General features: G+C 32.7%; 1 protein-coding gene across 5 annotated transcripts in view; it reads right to left on the reverse strand.

Moving 5' to 3' along the window:
* Positions 1-11,180: 11,180 nt before the first annotated feature.
* LOC138715285 (sphingomyelin phosphodiesterase-like) overlaps positions 11,181-21,106 on the reverse strand; it is a 375,698-nt gene continuing 365,772 nt past the window's right edge. For all 5 annotated transcript variants that reach the window (XM_069848039.1, XM_069848038.1, XM_069848037.1 and 2 more), the window contains 2 exons: positions 17,601-17,785; positions 11,181-14,424 (listed from right to left, as the gene is read on the reverse strand). In XM_069848039.1, the coding sequence (XP_069704140.1) occupies positions 14,169-14,424; positions 17,601-17,785 (441 nt within the window). In that variant the 3' untranslated portion in view covers positions 11,181-14,168. The remainder of the gene's footprint in view (positions 14,425-17,600; positions 17,786-21,106) is intronic.

Consider the following 21,106-nt stretch of genomic DNA (forward strand, 5'->3'; position numbering starts at 1 on the left):
ACTTTTTCATCTGATACCTACAGTAGAGGTATCATAAATTGCACCACCCTTCATTTAACATTTGTACGAAAAATAAAATGAGAAAAATAAATATAAACAAAAGAAGTAATAATAATAATAATAATAATAATAATAATAATAATAATAATAATAATAATAATGATAATAATAATAATAATTTTAATTATAGAGAGTATGTTTTAAAAAATAACTAGGCAAGTAGTACATGTCTATTATACTCTGCATATTCACCACTGTTCCGTGAGTATTATATGAAAAATGAGACAATGTTATTTTCTGTAAAATATATGAGATTCTTGAGAAACGGCAATTAAAATTTCCTCGGACTTTTTTGCAGAGTCCAGCCTTCCCCCCCCCCCCCAATATTTTAAAGCAGCTGGCACGCATGTATATGTCCATGGAAAACGAAACAGAACACTTATTTCATTATGGATACAACATTCTCTATAAAGGAAATTCCCAGAAAATTATACTTAATTCCTGATATGCACATTTCAAAGAGCTATTCTATAGTTGTTTCACATAGAATGATGAATATTAGAATGTGTGTGTGCTCTGTTTCGAAACCAGCAGGTAATATAAGAAATATGTACACTAGGAAAAGTTTGATTCGTATACATCTGACACAGAGATGAAATAAATACTTTCACCTTCACACATAAAAAATCATTTAGTACACGAAAGTCGCCAAATCTGATTTTTTTAGAAAGAACTCCACCAATTATTAAAATAACATTATAGACTAGAATCACCAGTTCTATGTGTAACTACTGTACCGGTATATGTACATTGTTTAGTATTATATGTACAGAAGTTATACAATGCATATTATGTATTGTATAACTTCTGTAAATGTGCAAATGAATGAATACAATAGTATTTCCAAGAATTAAGGATAATAAAATAATTGTGATTGATGAAAGTTATAAATGAATTAGACAGTAGTAGGTAATAAATTCATATGCTATTATTTTTCTCGAATAGCATGTTACGTCTTCGTAACATAAAAATACATATCATGCTTAAATAATTTAATCTAATGGAAAGTATATGTACAACATTTGGATCACTTATGAGCACAACGATTCTGCTACTCTTACTTCATATTCTATTTTAAAAGAGCATTTTCTCATTTGAAACTAAATTATTAATTATAATATACCGTAAAATAGAGTGAATAGAAACAGTAGGGTGAACAGAAACAAAAACCAGAAGAGTTTAATAATTTGCGATACATAATTATCCAATGATGTAAATTTAAGATTTGGTAGAAGTTCACATCAACCTTGAAAAAAAAATTGTGTGTAAAAACTATTTCATACAACAGGTAAGATTAAAGATTTTAATTAATATTTTTCTGAAGAAGAAAAAAAAGATGTAGTCAAGTATATGAAATCTAGAATACACATCACTATAAATATGACATTTTAATGTTTATACATGTGTTTGTACATCTAACCTCACTGATCATTTCAGCAAAACTTGTTTACCTGTAGGATGAATAGAAACAGGAGATGCAACATGATTTCAAGGTATAAAGCAGATCCCAGAAGTAAGCCTTATAAAAAACACAGCCAGAAAACAGCTTATGACATCATCAACAATGGCGAATGTTACAGGAACCCAGTAAGAAACAATATAAATTACTCTGTATCTAGGTGTCCCAGATGAATGTGATTGCAAATAGAGATAAGTGGAAACAAAACTGGAGATCCCTGAAGAATATGGCAGAAGCTGTACGAAGTTTAAAATAAAATGGCATAATTTATGATCCAGTGTTTCTATTTCGATTTATGTAGTGACATACTAGTATTTATATGACAAAATGAAAGCGCCAAATTTTATAGTAATAGCACAACTTGATTTTAGTGTTTCAAATGTTTAAATTAATATATGTAATAAGTATCTAGGCATACATTTAAAATATTTTTTTAATTATGAACTTTAACTTTTTAAAATTTAGTTTATGTTATCAGTAATAAATTTATTCTTCAGAGCATAAAACTATAATGATTTTTATTGTTGTGCTTCACCTGCAGTGTCAACATTAAAAATAGGATGATTCAATCCACCTCAATTAAGCAGAACATAAGCCCACCAGTAGTACTATGTCGTACCTACATACTGTACAGTTGTCAAAAAAAAAGTGGCCGCACTCGTAAACAGCAAATATTTTCTAAGTCCACTTCGGGTCACGGCGATGTTACATGATGCATGTGCTTTTAGAAGCAGTTCCGGAACTATGGAATCATTTCATATCTGCGCCTCGTAGACCAGCGGTACAGATCTCGCTTAATGATTTGAAGGTTGTGAGTTCGGGCCTTGTTCAAGTTTTCATTTTATTCTTTAATCGTTCGTTAGCGATATAAATACTGCATTATTCAAATTATCATTTATATTCTGTTATCGTTCTTTATCGATATGAATCATAGTCAAGTTATTTATATTTTATCGTTCCTTTAGCGATATATATATAATATTCAAGTTATAATCTGTTATATTCTGTTATCATTCTTTAGCGATGTGAATAATATTCAAATTATCGTTTATATTCTGTTATCGTTCATTAGCGATATAAATAATATTCAAATTATCATTTGTATTCTGTTATCGTTCATTAGCGATATAAATAATATTCAAATTATCATTTATATTCTGTTATCGTTCTTTATTGATATGAATAATATTCAAGTTATTTATATTTTATCGTTCCTTTAGCGATATATATAATATTCAAGTTATAATTTGTTATATTCTGTTATCGTTCATTAGTGATATACATAATATTCAAATTATCACTTGTATTCTGTTATCGTTCGTTAGCAATATAAATAATATTCAAATTATCATTTGTATTCTGTTATCGTTCGTTAGCGATATAAGTAATATAAATTTAATGTTAGGTTTAGAACAATACAGTTGCTTAATATGAGTGTTAGTTTTTTCTTCTTATACTGTTATATTATTACATTATATTATCCTGTAACAATAAATTGGAAAGGTGTCACTAGGATTTGAGCCTGATACATTGATATTTCAATTCCGAATTTCGCGATGTCTGACGTTCCTACATTCTTCCGACTGAGCTATGTCATTTACCTGGTATTAACGTAATTCAGCGCAGTGTCAGAAACACTACAACTGAACATTCATTTCAATTATATTCTGAATATTAAATAATGATATAAAAAGGTTACGTTTATGACAATAATATTTGTAGTTGTAATACCAGCTGCAACAGCAGCAGTGTTAACAGCAGCAATGATTACGGACGTATTACGTGGATACAGTTCAATACAGATTTTTCGAAAACAAATTACGACACTGAGGTCTAGATTATAAAATAATTATATTCTTCTTAACTCTGTGGACTTTATGTTTGAAAATGATATAGTGATTAATAAGACTCTAACAAGTATTTATATTATTATTTTCTAATTGAAGAATATATATTTTTAGTATAATGAATGTTTTGCTGTTATTTTAAGACCTAGATAGAGGCTAATTCTCTGAGGAAACCACGACGCCATTTCTGCCTGGGACTTTGACTGACATGGCTCCACAAAGAGGTGCAGAAACGAATGAAAGTATAATACGGGCTGTGGTTCATCTTGGTTTTTCGGCATCCGAGGCAGGTAGGCGTTTCAACGTTTCAGAAAGGACAGCCCGGAGATGGGTGCAAAATTATCAACGCTCGGCAATTTTTGGCCGAAAATTTCAACACCACAACAGGACGCCAGATTAGTAGCAGAGGTTAAAAGGAATCCCTTTCATACCGCTGCTACTTTGAAGGCAGTTGTTAATTTCCCTGGCCACGACCAGACCGTGAGAAATCGTTTAAGGGCCGCCAATTTGAGATCTCAACGTGCCATTCCTAGGGAAGTTCATAAGGAAGAGCATATAGAGGAGCGTTTAGTCTTTGCAGTGGGAAATGGTGATCGGGATTGGAAAAGAGTAATCTCTTCTGATGAAGTCACCTTTTCTACTACAAAGTAAGGACCCACTCTTGTATATCGTCCTCCTGGTACCTGATTCGACCATAGATAAGCTGCCATGCGTGCCCGCAGTGGTAGAGTATCTGTGTCGTGTTGGAATTCTTCAATTTCAGCAGGATAATCATCCAGTCCACACATCTTAATTGATTCAGGACTGGTTTGCGAGGAGACAGGATACTGAATTGAAAGACTGGCCTTGTCGCTCTCCGGACTTGAACCCTTTAGAGAATATGTGGGCACAAGTAAAGGAGCATATGCGGAAAAATTGCCCAATCCCCCTCCAAGACGCCCTGATGATTTGTGGAAGCTCATCCATGGTCCTTGGGATGCCGTGACTGAGAACAGTCGGTATTTGAAAACATTAGTCGATTCCATGCCCACTTGACTGCAAGATGTGACAGAGATGGGAGGAAGATGGACTAAATATTGTATCGTGGCTTTTTTTTTTTTTTTACTTTTAATTGTTTTAATTTTTTAAGGCAGATGCCTGTAAGTTTGTTTTGATTATGCCATGAAAGATATTTTTGTTGAGAATATAATCTTTCTTTCCATTTGCAGCCATAATGTCATAATAAATAATGACACAGTCATGGCATAATACATTCATGAACCTGATATTAATTATTAAAGCAGTCATAAAAGAAACAGAAACAATTATATTTTCTCTCTCTCCTAAAAAAAAAAACATAAAAAGCATTAGGTTGTGTCTGAACGCACGACCTTACGAACACTTGCCCGAAACGCTACCATTACGCTACAGATTAACACGCAAAAACTTTCGTTCTGATTGTAGATATCAGGCCACGTGGTCCAACAACATGTAACGTCTCCAAATTGTAGCGAAGATACCCGAAGGGAACTTTGAGTCTAGAGAGTGGCCACTTTTTCTTTTAACAACTGTACATCTATTTCCGTTCATCCTACTTGCTGGAAAATAGAAACAGAGGTTTTTCTTCTATTAATTAAGTTTCATATGTTACGTATTAATTAAATGATGGCATTTTTGACGAAATCAATACTAGTTTATCAGTATTATTATTAAAAAATTACCATAAAAAGAATTAATTTATCTCTTATTGTGTACCATTCAGAGAATTTTAAAAATAAAAAACTGTATCCATTCACCCCATTATATGGTAACAAAGGTTACATTCATGTCACATTAACAATCCCTGAGTCAGATTTTCTATATTTCATTCTATGTACATAAATTTAGACTGACAATGATATATATATATATATATATATATATATATATATATTTATATTATACTACTGCAGGCTGTTATATGTAGGTTACAGGTTTTGTAAGTAAAATACACAGAAATTAACATCCACCTAAGTATAGTAATGCTAATTATTACAATAATTGACGAATTTTTCTATTGGTCTTTAAATGCAATGAAACATATGAAGATAGTAATATTTTTAATGTTGGCACTATATTTTATTTATTTATTGTATTTTACTGCAGTAGAAAGTGCCATATTTATACAAACAAAATAATTATTTTTCGTGTTTATATTACAGGATGGCCCATATAAAGTTTACAAATTAGTTTTCCTATATGGCTCAATAAAACTAAGTGCTGATTTTTCCAAATCTCAGAGGAGGGGGCTTTTTAGATTGCGTTATATGCAGCATTCTGTTGGGCCCTACTCATGGGGCATCAGGGAGGCAGTTTTGATATTTGAATTGAATGATGGACTTTTATATTGTCATTTTTTGTATAAATAATTCTGATTGCTTTTAAAAATCAATTGTCTCTGTTTCTCTAGTGCCAAGATATTATTAGAGAAATGTCTGAACTTTTGAAAATCGATTATGGATATATGTTCATTTTCAAGCTTAAAGAAATAATGTTTCTCTATTTTACATTTTATAACTTATTAAATATATAGTCACTCTCTTTTCCTATCAAGCTGATGTTTCCCCCCCCCCCCCACTGCTAAGTGGTAAGTGCACTTATTTAATATACATTTTTTTTATTCGCTGACACTGCACTACTGATTTTAACAATGTTGCGGTACCGTATTGTAAACAAACAAGTGAAGGCTTTGAAAACTGCTCCAAGTATATGAATTTCTTTTCTAATTCCAAAAGACATTCTTAATTTTTTTAGTGTGATTTCAGAATACATACTTTTTTTTTGGAATGGCAGATCCCTTAACTTGCCGTTATTAGCCCTAATGCTACAAGAGCGGCTCACAGATGTCATTAGTACCAAAAAGTACAGACCACTTATTTCATCAGTGATTATACGGAGTGCACCACAGGTGGAGGATCTACATTACTTTCGTAATGAATGGATGATGATGATGATGATGATGATGATGATGATGATGGAGAATTGTTGAGCTGTCACAAGGGAATTGGAGTACCCGGAGAAAACCCCTGTTACCTGAACCACAGGCTTACCCAGCACAAGTTATAAATTCAGGGTAGATCGACTGGGATTTGAACTGGGATTTGCTGGTTTATAAATTCAGCATGTTAGCTAGCCCTGAGGCTGCCATCATTTGAGAATATAGTTTTTACAAATAATAATTAAACTTGGTTCATTTATATTGTTCCTATGACAGACATAGAAAATGAAACTGAAGGATATAAATAATATTTTTGACAGCTCATTTGTCAAATTCACTTAGCATTTACATAGAAATCAGTTATTAAAATAAAAAAATATTCCCATCCGACTTTTATGTAAAAAAAAAAAAAACACTACGTACATCACTAAACTAAAACTATCACACTGAAAATTGATCTATGTCACTTTCATATCTTTTGCTAAATGAAGCATTGTGTAATCCATACCAGATGACAATATTATGGCTCACAGTCATGTTTATTAATGTCACTTTCCCTGTGAAGGTGATAGAATAACCAATGCAGCAATCACTAAATACAGACCAGTGTTTACTTTAATCACCATTACAAAAGAACAGAAGTACGTATTGTAGGGTTTAAGGAAACAAAATGAAAATGAAGGACGAAGTACTAAAATCATAGTACAATCAATAACCAATGCAGCAAATAAATATAGATTTCAGTGTCCACTTTAGTTACCTACTGTTGCAAAAGAATAGGATAGGGTTTAAGGAAACACTCTTAAGTACCACGGTACTTGCATTCTTTAAAACTAGAGATGAAATACAGTATCAATATTAAAATCATGGTTAAAATGGATTGAACAGAATGGAAAGTATGTGGAAATAATCATTATCAGACTGATAAAATGTAAATTTAAGTTAGAACTATTGTCATCAGTATACGTAATTGATGAAGTTTTTTAATTCGGAAAGAAGAGAGGAAAATTACATTTTAACAAATTTTGATCTTCTGAAGTGCATAAAAATTTTCCAAAGTATTCTCGTTGGTAAACAGGCAACATTTTTTTTAATCAAATGTAATAAGAGTCGAAACAGTATAATACACAGATCAAAATTGTCTAAGGAACACAGTATTTTTCATTTAATTCTCAATGAAGAAACATACTACATGACATGCAAGTATTATTATGTATTATTTAAGTATAAAAAACATTCTACGCGGTATGAAAGTGTGTAATAATGTTAAAAAACACGCATAACCTGTTATCAGAATGAAAAGATTAAAGTTTTAAAATCTCAATGGTTTGAAATCTTTACAATACTGCTGTTTTTCTCAACTTCACACAAAACTTTCGTCATTAATAACGAGTAGCACCACCTCTTGCATTCAGTACTGCTCGACATCTTCTTGGCATTGAAGATATGAAATGAAAGATTTCATCTTGACCAATGTTCTGCCAGTGAATTCGGAGATGTGCAAACAGCTGATCGAGAGTCTCAATGTTTTCAATGCCTTCTAGAACTTTTTTTTTTTTTTTTTTTTTTTAAGGTTATCTCACAAATTCTCAATTGGATTAAGATCTGGGTCTGAGCAAGCCACTCTAAAATTGAATATTGTGTCTTCCCAACCATTGTGTTGTTGTTCTGGCAACATGTGCAGTGGGATTGTGCATTAGAAGGAATTCAGGACCAATTTCTTCAGCGATGGGAAAGACTACAGACCGCAACATCTCTTGAATGTAATGAATTGCTCCTAGTGTTCCTTCAACTAAAACGAGGTCAGTTTTCCTGTGTGCCATTATTCCTCCCCATATCATGATAGAACCTCCTTGGAATTTATGAACCTCCTGTACATATCTTAGTCTTTTTGCTTGACCTGGTTGTCTCCATATGTGTATTCTTCTGGAATCTGGATGTAGACCGAAATGTGATTCATCAGTAAAGAGATCCTGACCCTATTGATCATCTGTCCAATCTTCATGTTGCTGACACCACAAAACAACGAGGTTCTCGATTTTCATGTCGAATAGCTGGACACCTCAATGGGCGATGGGCATTAAGGCATTAAGATCTCTCTCGTGCAATCTGTTCCTAATGGTCAGGATTGATACAACCACATTTCCAACATTCTGCATAGCACTTCTTAATATGTTTACAGTTGAAGTCCTTTCTCTCAAGGCTCTTAGGCACAGAAATTTGCCTTGTGTGGCAGTTGTAACTCTCGGTTTACCTGGTTGTTGTTCTTCTGGACTACCAAATTCACGATATCGACTCCACATTCTGGATAATATGCCTTTTCCAGTATTCAGAGCCCTCACTGCATCAGCCTGTGTTCCACCATTTTCACTTATACCATTTGCTCTACACATGTCACCGTGGCTTAAATGACGATGTTGAGCATTCATTTCTACTATTTTTTAATGTTTTACACTGTTGAAGTTACCCAAATTCTCCATTACAAATGAACTAATCACCCTACCTGACGCACTAAAATAAGAAATTCCAATGTAATAATGTAAATAAAACAAAACACTGGTTGCTATGGTGTCTGGTGCCCAATGCTTAGTACTTATTTGGGTTTGGAAAGAATTTTATTAATAAAATCATCTGTTACTTAGACAATTTTGATATGTATATCCTTGAGTGAATCATACTTTATGTTGACTCTTGGAAGTATCTATAAGTATGAGAGGTATTAAGTAAAAAAACTACCTACAACACATTTTACATAACTACTGTAATGAAAATATTCGATAAAAATTATAAAAGTTTTATATTTGGTTGAATAAAGTTTTCAAGTAATAATATGTAATTTAAAATTCACTAAAGAATTAGGCCAGCAGCATACTGCATTGGACACTGTCTTGGACAAGACTTTTGTTTCAGATCATCGGATGTGACAGTGATTACACACATTGTTATGAAACTGCAGCATATTGCATTGGACATTTGTCCCGGTCAGCCATGAACTGTCCAGATGATCTTGAACAAAATCGCGATATTACCTGAAGTTTTATCCACTGGCAGATAAGATCGGACAATTTGTTTTGCGCATGCATGAAGTCTGCTCTCTGGTTCTTCATTCACCTGATTTGCTCTATGTCTTGTTTGGGTTATATTCCGTGGTATAGGCATAATTTTATTCTTACATTGTATTGACGAGTGTTTTCCAATTTAATTTAAAATTTATGTAGACGCAGATAGACTTGTTGTTTGTGTGCATGCAGCAAGAGCCCCACTTTTTGATTATACATTGAAAAAAAAAAGGATGTAGTAGATAAATTGTAAGAGTAAGTTGCGAAAGAAATTAATGCATTTATAAAACCAAGTACATTAATTTTTTGGTTCACAACAACTTCTATTTATGTGATTTTCTTCTTCAAAGCACATAAAATAATAGATCATTGCTATGATTTCATCGTTGGTTGCCATCACGTCACAACTGAAGAGGTGGATTCCAAAGTGTCCAAAGTTATTTTTTTTTAAGATTTTAACTTGCTTCATCACGTTTTAATTTATCCTTTTCAAGCCTATATATAACTGTGTAGGTTTATTTAACAGACTGTCCTAAGTCTTGACTTAGTGTCTGCATATGTTTTTTAAAATAGATCTAAGGGCGTCAAATTTATTTGATCAGTTTTTGTCATTTTTCTCATAACTTGTCATTTGGACTTAGGCCAGTTTGGAATCCACCTCTTCAATTGAGAATAGCAGTGTATGGGGAAACCAACTATGTACACCATGGCGAAATTCTGTTCGAGACCATCCGAGACAGTTCTAGATACACCAAAACAGTCTTGTCTGGTATTGGATGGTCCAAGATGAAATTGTCCCGTCTGAGACTGGATATCCAATGCAGTATGCTGCCGGCCATTTAAATAAACAACTACTTCGCTGTGTTAATGTTAAACTATGTTGGTATTTTACCTTAATTGACTATTATCGATTTATTAATTTGTCCTACAGAATAATATCTGTGATATTGACAATTAATATTTGAGGAGAAAAATTCGCTCCGGTGCTGGGGATCGAACCCGGGTCCTTGGTTCTACGTACCAAGCGCTCTAACCACTGAGCTACGCCGAATTCAATCCACAGCACCGGACCGAACCGAATATCACAGATATTATTCTGTAGGACAAATTAATAAATCAATGATATTCTCATAGCTGCAGTGCATATATTTGTACAGATTACTGTGCACGCAACTGCGGAATCCCGGCCAAACAAGACACTCAGCTGAGTGCGCTCCTAGTATAATGGCAGTTGACATTGGACATATGCATCAACATGTATGCCTAACTTGGAGTCAGGCCACAAAGGGAAACAACGAAGGAGAGGGGTTCGGTCCAGTGCTGTGGATTGAATTTGGCGTAGCTCAGTGGTTAGAGCGCTTGGTACGTAGAACCAAGGACCCGGGTTCGATCCCAGGTGCCGGAGCGAATTTTTCTCCTCAAATATTAATTAATTGACTAGTTTTGATGTTTGAATTCAAGATTTTTCTTGTGGTTCTAAATTTTCAGTTTTATGTCAAACACTAATACCACTGATCTTTTCAATGGACATTATTACGAAAATTAGTACCAAGGAAGGATAGTTCAATTTTAGATATATTTAAAATATATATATATACATGTATAAAAATGAACAGCTTATGTGAAATTTATAATGAAAAGTAGAAATAAAATTCACTCCTTTATTGCTCTTTATGAGAACAACACAAAAAAATCCTGTTTCAAATAAAATATTAATCAGCTTTACTATGTTTCAAATTTTGGATAAAATATAACTGATACATATTATACAATTTCTTTTTATATCACACTAAAGAAAATAACATTTGAAAAGTGTTTATTTATCAATAATAAGGTGATAAGAGATAGTTATCAAAATATTTACAATATTTTACAGTATATAATAGAATGAAAAGTAATAACAATAACTAATATACTTAAAACAATATTTATAGATTCATTGAAACTTTCGGTTCTTAATGTGTGCAACAATATGCTAAATATTAAACTATACACAACTGGATGTCTGAATGAGACATGACCTTTATCAAATTTTCAGTGATTACTTATTTAGAACTCGTTAGAAGTTACTGTATGCCTATTTCAAAGGAAGAAAATATATTTTATTCTTTTGATAGGACACTAAACACTGCCTGTTAATAATGTATAAGTTATTATCATATATGAGGGTCACTTCAAAATTTTGAACAGTGTGTATGTCAATAAATATATGACAAATAAATCTTACTGACCAGAATTTCAATATTTTTGTCATTTTGTTTTCTAATTTCACAAAATGATACATAAAGACGGAGTGAGGAAAATAATAATGGTCATGTAATATTATGCACTGGTAATGCTAAAGAATGCAACATCTTAAAAAGTAGAATCCATAAAAGTGTATTAATTATTTGTTGCTCCTTGCATACACGTATAAGAAATACTATGGCCTACATTCATCATGAATATCGAGGCCAGATTACAGAAGTTATTGCAGTCTGTTTTTTGTTGCACTTCTGTCACTTCCCATGTAATCTGGACTATGTGTACTATCATATTACATTACTTTACTCCATAGTATTCAACAATATAAAAAATCACCAAATGTATATTTCTGATCAAATAAAACACTAGGTACTGGTATTAAAAATATAAAAATTGATGCTAATTGAAATTATCAAAGTAGATAAAAAAAATTAACACGTTGACTGCCATGTGTTTTATGTACATTAGTCCTGAATGCTTGTAGAGAAACTGGTGTCCTCTCTGGCAGTTGACGTGTTAAACAAATTATGGCACATTTTGCCAATGGTTAGAATATAATAATAGGTCTTCTGGATGAAAATTACTTGTGATCAGGGTTCAAATTCTGCATATTCTAAATAAAACTTCAAGTGAACAACACAATATTGAGAGTTCGAGACTAATTTTTGGCGTATTCCCATGTTCTTCATAATTTCACTTTCCCTCTCCCTTCGTAATTCATAATCACATTTATCATCAGTGCAGGAAGAAATGGCAAACTATTACATTGTATCAAATTCCCGAGATCAACTCCAGGAAATGAATTTCCTACGAAGTAAATAAATACTGAAATCCTTAAAGTGTTCGCTGACACCTGAACCTTGAAAGATGAATAAGTATTATTCTCAATTCTCCAAATACAAAACTCACTATCACCAATTCCATCAAGGCTAAATAACCAAATACTTGTACCTAGTTCATACAGCGTCATTAAATATTCGACACATTCTGAAGTAAGATTATATCACACAGTAGACACATAGCAGATTACCAAAGATCGACATACACAACAGTGAGAAATACACAGATTGTACCTTCATACAGATCACTGCCATTTCCTACCTTTCTTCCTGTTTGTCAAATGATAATCATTTTATTAAGTCACTAACAATAGCTATTGCTGATTCAAGTATTTTTAAATAATAAAGAGAATACTATTTTGATAGTAGGCCTTTTTTGTTTCATAGAATAAGTCTCCTCTTTTAATCATGCATGGTACGACAAACAACACAAAATATTGAGGCACCTGCGAAAGTGATCATAACTATCCTATACACCGCCATAAACTGTGCTAAGAGATGCAGGTTATGGAAGTATGTGGGAAAGTTGTAATACTTTAGAGGTTCAGAGTTGAATTAATTTTGTAAATAGTGTGAAGTATACGACGTTTATGAAATGACCCTTATAATATATTTACAGATAACAATTAAGCTGAGAAATAACTTAACAAAATTACATACTGTTTGTTTGTGTTTAGAGGATTTAAAAATTCAATATCTGTATTTTTGAGACAGTTTTGACCCATAAGAAATATTTCTTAACATTGACTGCTTAATTAATATGTACATAGAAAATTTAAATCCTAAGAACGATACTCATAATTTCGGACTCAGCAATTATTAAAGTACTTTTAATCACTTAATTATATTGAAAAAGAAAATTAAATTTATTTCAGGATGAAGGTTGCATGTAATCTGGAAGACGTAAGAATTATATAATATTGTTTCAATTACCTCAAGATGTCAGTTACAAAACTGCAACGTTGAGAAGTAGGAAATTATACTTGCTATGTATTAACATAATAGAATATGCAAATACATTCTAACCTTCTCAGCTATAAGAAGCCCCCATTTGTAATCATCTTTACAAACTGTTGCATAAATTCGTCACACTGAAAGTCAATTGCTCTAAAAAATTCCCTTAACTTCTTAAGAAAATAATATTGGTGTGAAACGATTATTTTTGACAAGTCATTGTTACATACAGTGTGGTTCACTTAATACTGAAACCACTAGTATTTTTCACATGGACACAAAAAATACTGTTTCATAGACATTTAAACACTTGAAGAGACATGCAAAATAATACTCTATAAAGCCTCTAATAACATATTAAATATTATTTAAAACAGAAATACACAGTTTTTAAATGAAACACATAAAATTTTAAGTCAAATTATAAACAGAAAAAAAGACTGTATTAAGAATGTTCATCTGAATCGTATACTAATGATTAACTTTTTATATTCCATTAGATTCGTGTTAAACATTAGTAGCTGAAACTTTAAGAGAATCATTCTGTATATGAGAATTTTAAAGAGCATTAATTTCAGATTTATGTTACATTGCTGCTATATATAACAGCAGAGAGAGGAAGATTACATTCGATGTAAAAGTTTCAGTGCTTCTGTGCACAATGTAATTCACCTCACAACAGTCGTCACAAGACTGTTCCCAATCACCTTGCCATTAGTGACCACCACCACCAGATGGAATGTGTTACTACTAATCCACTGTGAATGCTTCCCTTACACTATCCCCCACCCAGCAGAAGCCTGTGAAGTAATTGACATACGAGAGTGCCAGTCCATTGTAGATCCACGCTCGCCAGCCTGTTCGAGTGTTGGCATCAATGCGACTCTCCAGCTCCTGACAGAGACCTTTACGGTCGTGGGAACGACCTGATCTCAAGTCGCAGAGCATCCGTTTTTTACATTCTTGATCACAGGTTGGTCTTACTGGTGAATTCTTCCAGTAATGTCTGAAACATATACCACGGAATGAACAGAGCTACGTGAAAAAAATATAACTGCCTGTATTATTATTATTAAATATACTTAAAAATCGACAAAGCAAAGTTGACACATAGTTTCTCATTGTACATTTTATGTATTTGCAGCAATTGAATTATTTTATCATGATGAGGGTAATTTAACTATTATTCAAAAGATATACATGAATTAAATAATTTATTATGTATTCAATAAGAAAATAACATTTCGTTTCCTTGACTGCACACAAAAGAAATTTTACATAATGAAAAAAGTAAGACATTTGATTTATTTATAAATTACATGCTGTATCATTAATTTTGCACAAGTTTACATAAGTTAATGTATTTTGAATATTGTAATAATTTCTAGAATGACTTTCTTATTATATAGAAATCGTTATTGAAAATTATATTACTGTCAAAATATATTACTTGTTTCTAATAAGATTCAAAGTATATTCCATTCCATTACTACTGGTAATGTTAAATCATACAATTGAAGAAATTGTGAAACTAAATGCTTCTGTGAACGCAAAACAGGAGGATTTAGAATTAGTGACTTGACAATCATTTAAGAAAAGAGACCCATGCCCTGCTATCTATACCTTGCGTGGTCGTTTTTGATTACTATTTTGGACTGTAGATGGATAATATTTCTATTAGAAGTACTGTCAGCTATTAAAGAGAAAGAGAAAAAACTTCTTCTTATCACAGTTCCTAGATTTTTCCTAGATTTAAAAGTCTATCATCAGATATCTTCTTCTGCCCCGAACTGTTCTCCCGTTCACCATTCCTTCCAGTGCATCCTTCAGTAGGCAGTTTCTTCTCAGCCAGTGACCTAACCAATTCCTTTTTCTCTTTCTGATCAGTTTCAGCATCATTCTTTCTTCACCCACTTTTTCCAACACAGTTTCGTTTCTTATTCTGTCTATCCATTTCACACGCTCCATTCTTCTCCATATCCACATTTCAAATGCTTATATTCACTTCGTCGTAATGTCCATGTTTCTGCCCCATACAATGCTACACTCCACACAAAGCACTTCACTAGTCTCTTCCTTAGTTATTTTTCCAGAGGTTCGCAGAAGATGCTCCTTTTTCTATTAAAAGCTTCCTTTGCCATTGCTATCCTCCTTTTGACTTCCTGGCTGCAGCTCATGTTACTGTTTATAGTACATTCCAAGTATTTGAAGCTGTCCACTTGGTCTACTGCCTCATTTAGAGTTAGCAAGTTTACCTTCTTTATTTTTCTTCTGATAACCATGGTCTTCGTCTTATTTGCATTTATCTTAATCCCATACTGCTCACAGCTGTCATTTAGCTCCTGTAGCATATTTCTTAGTATCATCTCCTCTTCTGCTAACAATGCCATATCATCAGCAAATTGTATGCACTTTATTCTTCTTCCTCCTACTTTCACCCCTCCCATGTTCTGAAAAAGTTCTTCACCAAATCCTCCAATAATAATAATAATAATAATAATAATAATAATAATAATAATAATAATAAAAACATTTTCCCGAAACATAGAGATGTGGAGACATACTGTCTACATCGTTTCAGTTATCTTATGGGAAACAAAATTATACGGTATGTAAATTATATATAAAAACAAAAGCAAAGATTCATTTCGGAATATGTATTATATGTCTTTCTTGTGTTAAATATTACTGTACCTGCTTAACATGTTTCGGTCTGTTATTGACTTTCTTCTAAAGTAATATAGTGTTAAAAGTTGTGTAATCTAGATGTATAAAGATTCATTCTTGATTACACAGTTTTCACACTTGTATATCACTAATGATATGCTTAATTTGTAAAGTAAACAACTTATATTACTTCACTGTGTTAAATAATGAAACTATTACGGTATTTTTATCGAATTACCCCTCCAAAACACCAAGCAAGAAGAAATAAGAAGAAAGTGCAACATCACCCCTAGAAGTTTCATAATGACTTTAAAGTTCCCTTCAGAATTAGTTACTAGGTTCATTATTTTAGTTATGTAAATGTTATTCGTAATTTAAATGGTTTAGGCAAGAGTTTATTTCACTTATGTATAAGACAGACTTCCTCCCTTGTCTTGTTGTGGGCTCAAAAATCCAGTAGTACCAGTACTCTGGACTCTAGTGGACTAGGAATTAAAAAAATAAACAGGATGATCTTGTTCATCTTTCATCTTCTATTATCACGATAACAGTATCCATACAGAGAAATATGAAAGAGTTTTGAATTCATGAACGAAATTGTAACTCCAATTACAAGTGTCATGTGGCCTACAACATATTGCGAATTTATTGTTTATTAATTTAACTGAAACCCCAGCTGCATCAGTTTGATTCACTGCTTAAGTGAAATCGTGGTTGTGGTCAGTAGAAAATTCTAACTCCCATAAAAATAAAATGACAACCGAACCTCACCCGACTAGCTCGTAAGGGGATTTTGCAGTGCTAGGGAGTATGTACAGACCTAGAAACAAAATTCAGGTGGCTCAAATTTTGTTTCTAGCTCTATACCTATTGTTTTTCGTTTTTAACTCAACTCATCACATAAATGTTTAAAAAATGCTTGCATTTAAAATAGCATTCTTATGTTTGCAACTTTTGCGCCAGTAAACTATGATATACATACAGTATTGTTAATTTTACAGAATGGTCTGTGAAGCTACTGTATATATATTAAAAAAATTCTTGACGTCTCAAACTGACTGTATGGTTAGTATGTGCGCTAATTACAATAATAAACTGCCCTAATTTTAAATTGATGCATAAAAAATAACAATACTTTTTGAACCTACCAACGAGAAATTTCATTTAATTATGTCCTTTGTATTTTGTAGTCCAAAATAAAAATTACAGAATTCACCATTAAGTTGGCTATTAAAATTAATAGATTCTAAGAGTGTCAAAATAAGAATGTCATGTATAATTTCAAAGTTATAATTATTTACTGTATACACGTTAATAATAATGGTGTTACATAGTTCTAAAATCTTATTATTAAATAAAAAGTAATTGTCAACAGTAATTATAATTTTTTTATGTTTTGTTACATAAAAAATGTATACGGTACTGGTACAATATTTTTCATATGCACATATGCCTATCTTCAAATTTGTAAACACAAATCAACTAATGAATAATTATCATTTGAATGTCACTTACTTGTAATACAGATCAAAAAGCTTTGTATCAGTAGGTAGTTTGTTGAGAAAGCTGTCCCATTCCTGAGGCAAAAGTGAAGGCATCTGGTAGGCAGATCGGGTGCTATACAGTTTGTACCAGATAGGATAATTGTATAAGTTAGCTTCTTTCAGGTTCATCACCCATGTTTCATGATCCACCACTGCCTAAAGAACAATTGTAAATTTTATAAATATATAATAATTAGAAATTCTGGAGAAATAATACATACGGTATCTAGAAGTGTTCATTTTCAAAAAGATGAGTATTGAAAAATGGCAACAGTTATTAGAGAAGAGAGAGTAAAAATGCATACATAATGGAAATGAAGGCATGGAAAGTGATTGTTTAAAGTATGGCACAATTAATTCTATACTACTGGTACCGTACTTCAAATGGAAATCAGTGACATCTGAAATACCGTAAAGCCCAGTTCCCACAGTTCTGTTGGCTAGCAAGCTTGGTTCTCTGGCAGGTTCGGCGATGGCTTCTGTGTTTGCTACGATGCTGGCTGCTATTCACACGGAATTGGCTCTTTTCATAGTTCAAATTGGAAAATCATCTGCTGTTTCATCTGTTGCCAACACTCATGATCAAAAGAAACTAAACTATGAGTGGAAAACAACTAAAGTCCTACATTAACAATAGTAAATGTCGTAATAAAGTAATTAAACCAGAAGTGTAAAACAGCTAAGTGCGGTATTTAATTGCTGTTTCTTAGGAATTAAAGAATACAGAAAAAAAAAAACAGATTTAGTTGAAAAACAACAAACATGACGACATGGTTTCAACGGTGATACTATATTATCAATTTGGTACTAGCCTGCAAACCAACACGGAAAATAGCAAGCAACCTAATCTCGAAATCCAGCAAGCTAGCCACCAAAGCGCATTATTTCCAGCAAGTGAGCACGCAGGGTAGCCATCATCACTCCCAAGTTGAAATCTATCACAGAAACAAGCACAGTGGGAACCGGGCTTAAGTTATTAAACAGACAGGTATATTGAATATAAGCTATCACATTTTGCTTATCTGTGTATATTGTTTATTAAACTATGATGAAGATGTAGAAGAAAGAATGGATGAAGTACAAATAATGCTGCAACTGATCAGGAAATGGAAAAGGAATTGACTGGGTCAATGGCTGAAAAGAAACTGCCTACTGAAGGATGTATTGGAAGGAATGGTGAATGGAAGAAAAGTTCGAGACAGAAGAAGATATCAAATGATAGGCAACATTAAGATATATGAATCGAATGCGGAGACCAAGAGGAAGGCAGAAAATGGGAAAGATTGGAGAATGCTGGGTTTGCAGTGAAGGACGTATTGTTGGGCAGAACACTATGAATGATTGCAACCTATGATGTTTACTTTTTCAAGAGAAGCGGTTTTTAATATTACGGCTATTTCAGTTACTTCACTGACTACACATTCTCAGATTGTGAGCACTTAAAATTTATCTCGAGAAAGTCGTAAAACTAATTAATTAATTATTAAGGTCTCTTGAGCTACACAGGCTGCTCGCAGTCAATAAGGTGCTGATAAAATACATTAGAAAATACGATAGAATAAAAATGACAGGGGAAACCAGTAGTTTGAGAAGGTACCAAATCTAATTGTACATAAAAATCGCAAAGAACTGGACCAACACTCAATCACAGTTCCCTTTTATGAGAAACTGAGAGTTTGACAAGGCTTTTTGAGATCAAATTTTCCTCCTCATCATCATAAAACTTTCTATATATTTATTGTTTTATTATGTTTAATAATATCATAAGGGTTGCACGATAGTGTCCTACTTAAGAAATTGTGGTGCAAGCTGGAAGGTAGCAGGATTGATTCCCAATGGAGTAATGAATTTTCTCCATTGATCTAATCCTTCTGGCAGCAAGAGGGTCTTGAAGTTTACTCAGCCTCTAACAGATATGAATATCACAAGTATTTCCTTGATGATAAAGGTGGCCAGCGCGTAAGACTGACATTCCTACCGACATTCATAACGTGAGAATTGTAACGTCCCCCCAACTCTAAGGGCCTTTTGGAAATCCTAATGGGATAACTTTAGTTTGCTAATAATATTGTATTAAGGAAAAATCTTGTTTTTTAAAGCATCACATTGAAATTCATCATCATTCTCTTATTGTGTCTCAAATATACCTCCATTCATCTCTGTCTTCCCAAGCTATCTTCCTGTTTATTTCATCCCACTTGTATCCCCGTTCTTGTAAGTTTTTCTGAATTTGATCTATCCATCTTTCGCGTGGTCTTCCCACTGGTCGTCTTCCTTTCTCTTTTAAATTTAATATTCTCTTTGGCAGCCTTTCCGTTTTCATTAGGTTAAGGTGTCCAAACCATTGTAATCTCTTATTTTCTAATTGTGTTGTTAATTTTTCAACCTTCAGAGTTTCCCTGATTATGTCATTTTGTATCCTGTCTCCTTGTGTCTTCTGTACAATACAATACAACATTGAAATTCATTTAAAGATTATTATAGTTGACGCAAATGATAGAAATAAAAACAAAACGAGAATAGCCATTGAGTCTTTTCAAGATCAGTATCAGCAACGGTGTGTGTTAGTTATGAAATGGTAATGCATCATAATGATTTAAGAATTATGCTATTGAAGAAGAATGACCATATCGTAAATTGGGGTCAATAGGGACGGAGTTTTATTATTTTTTATTTCTTTGTGTCAAAGAGTAAATATAATAATAAGAGAGTTTATTCGTTCACTCATTATGAATGAAAACATAAACATTCTTATCATTATATTTAATCTTTGACACAAAGAAATAAAAAATAATAAAACTTCGTCCCTGTTCACCCCTTGTGTCCCTATTCACCCTACTTTACGGTAATAATTTATGAATTTTGTTAAGCGTTTTGATTTAGCAGATCTCATTATTTATATTTGAAAATAAAACGGAGCATTTATATTACTATGCTGCGCTTTATGAACAGTAGTCTAATGGTTATCATGATGATTGATTTTTAAGAGATAGAATTCCTTATTGTTAATATGACTTGCTTTAGAAGGAAGATAAAGCTGGGTGTTCCATGTCGGAGATTTATGACAAATAATGGTTTATCTCTAATTAATAAGTCTCGAGACAAAATTTACAGGCCACCTATTTCTTGTCCCATCAAGTTCTATACTTGGCGGACAGATGTCTCAGTCACTTCTTTGATTGACACTGCCGATGTCTCAGCATGATAATATCTCATGGGACAAGAGAGATCTTTAACGACATGGCAGGAAACAAAGAAGAGGATAAGAGGGCAGATATAATTAACAAACAGAGCGTAGGGTATCTAGAGTCCTCCGAATAATGGACAAAGCAGAAAACAAAGAAGAGGATAAGAGGGCAGATATAATTAACAAACAGAGCGTAGGGTATCTAGAGTCCTCCGAATAATGGACAAAGCAGGAAACAAAGGAGAGGATAAGAGGGCAGATATAATTAACAAAGCAGGAAACAAAGGAGA

The sequence above is a fragment of the Periplaneta americana genome, chromosome 15, assembly GCF_040183065.1.
Source record: "Periplaneta americana isolate PAMFEO1 chromosome 15, P.americana_PAMFEO1_priV1, whole genome shotgun sequence".
NCBI classification, from domain to species: domain Eukaryota; kingdom Metazoa; phylum Arthropoda; class Insecta; order Blattodea; family Blattidae; genus Periplaneta; species Periplaneta americana.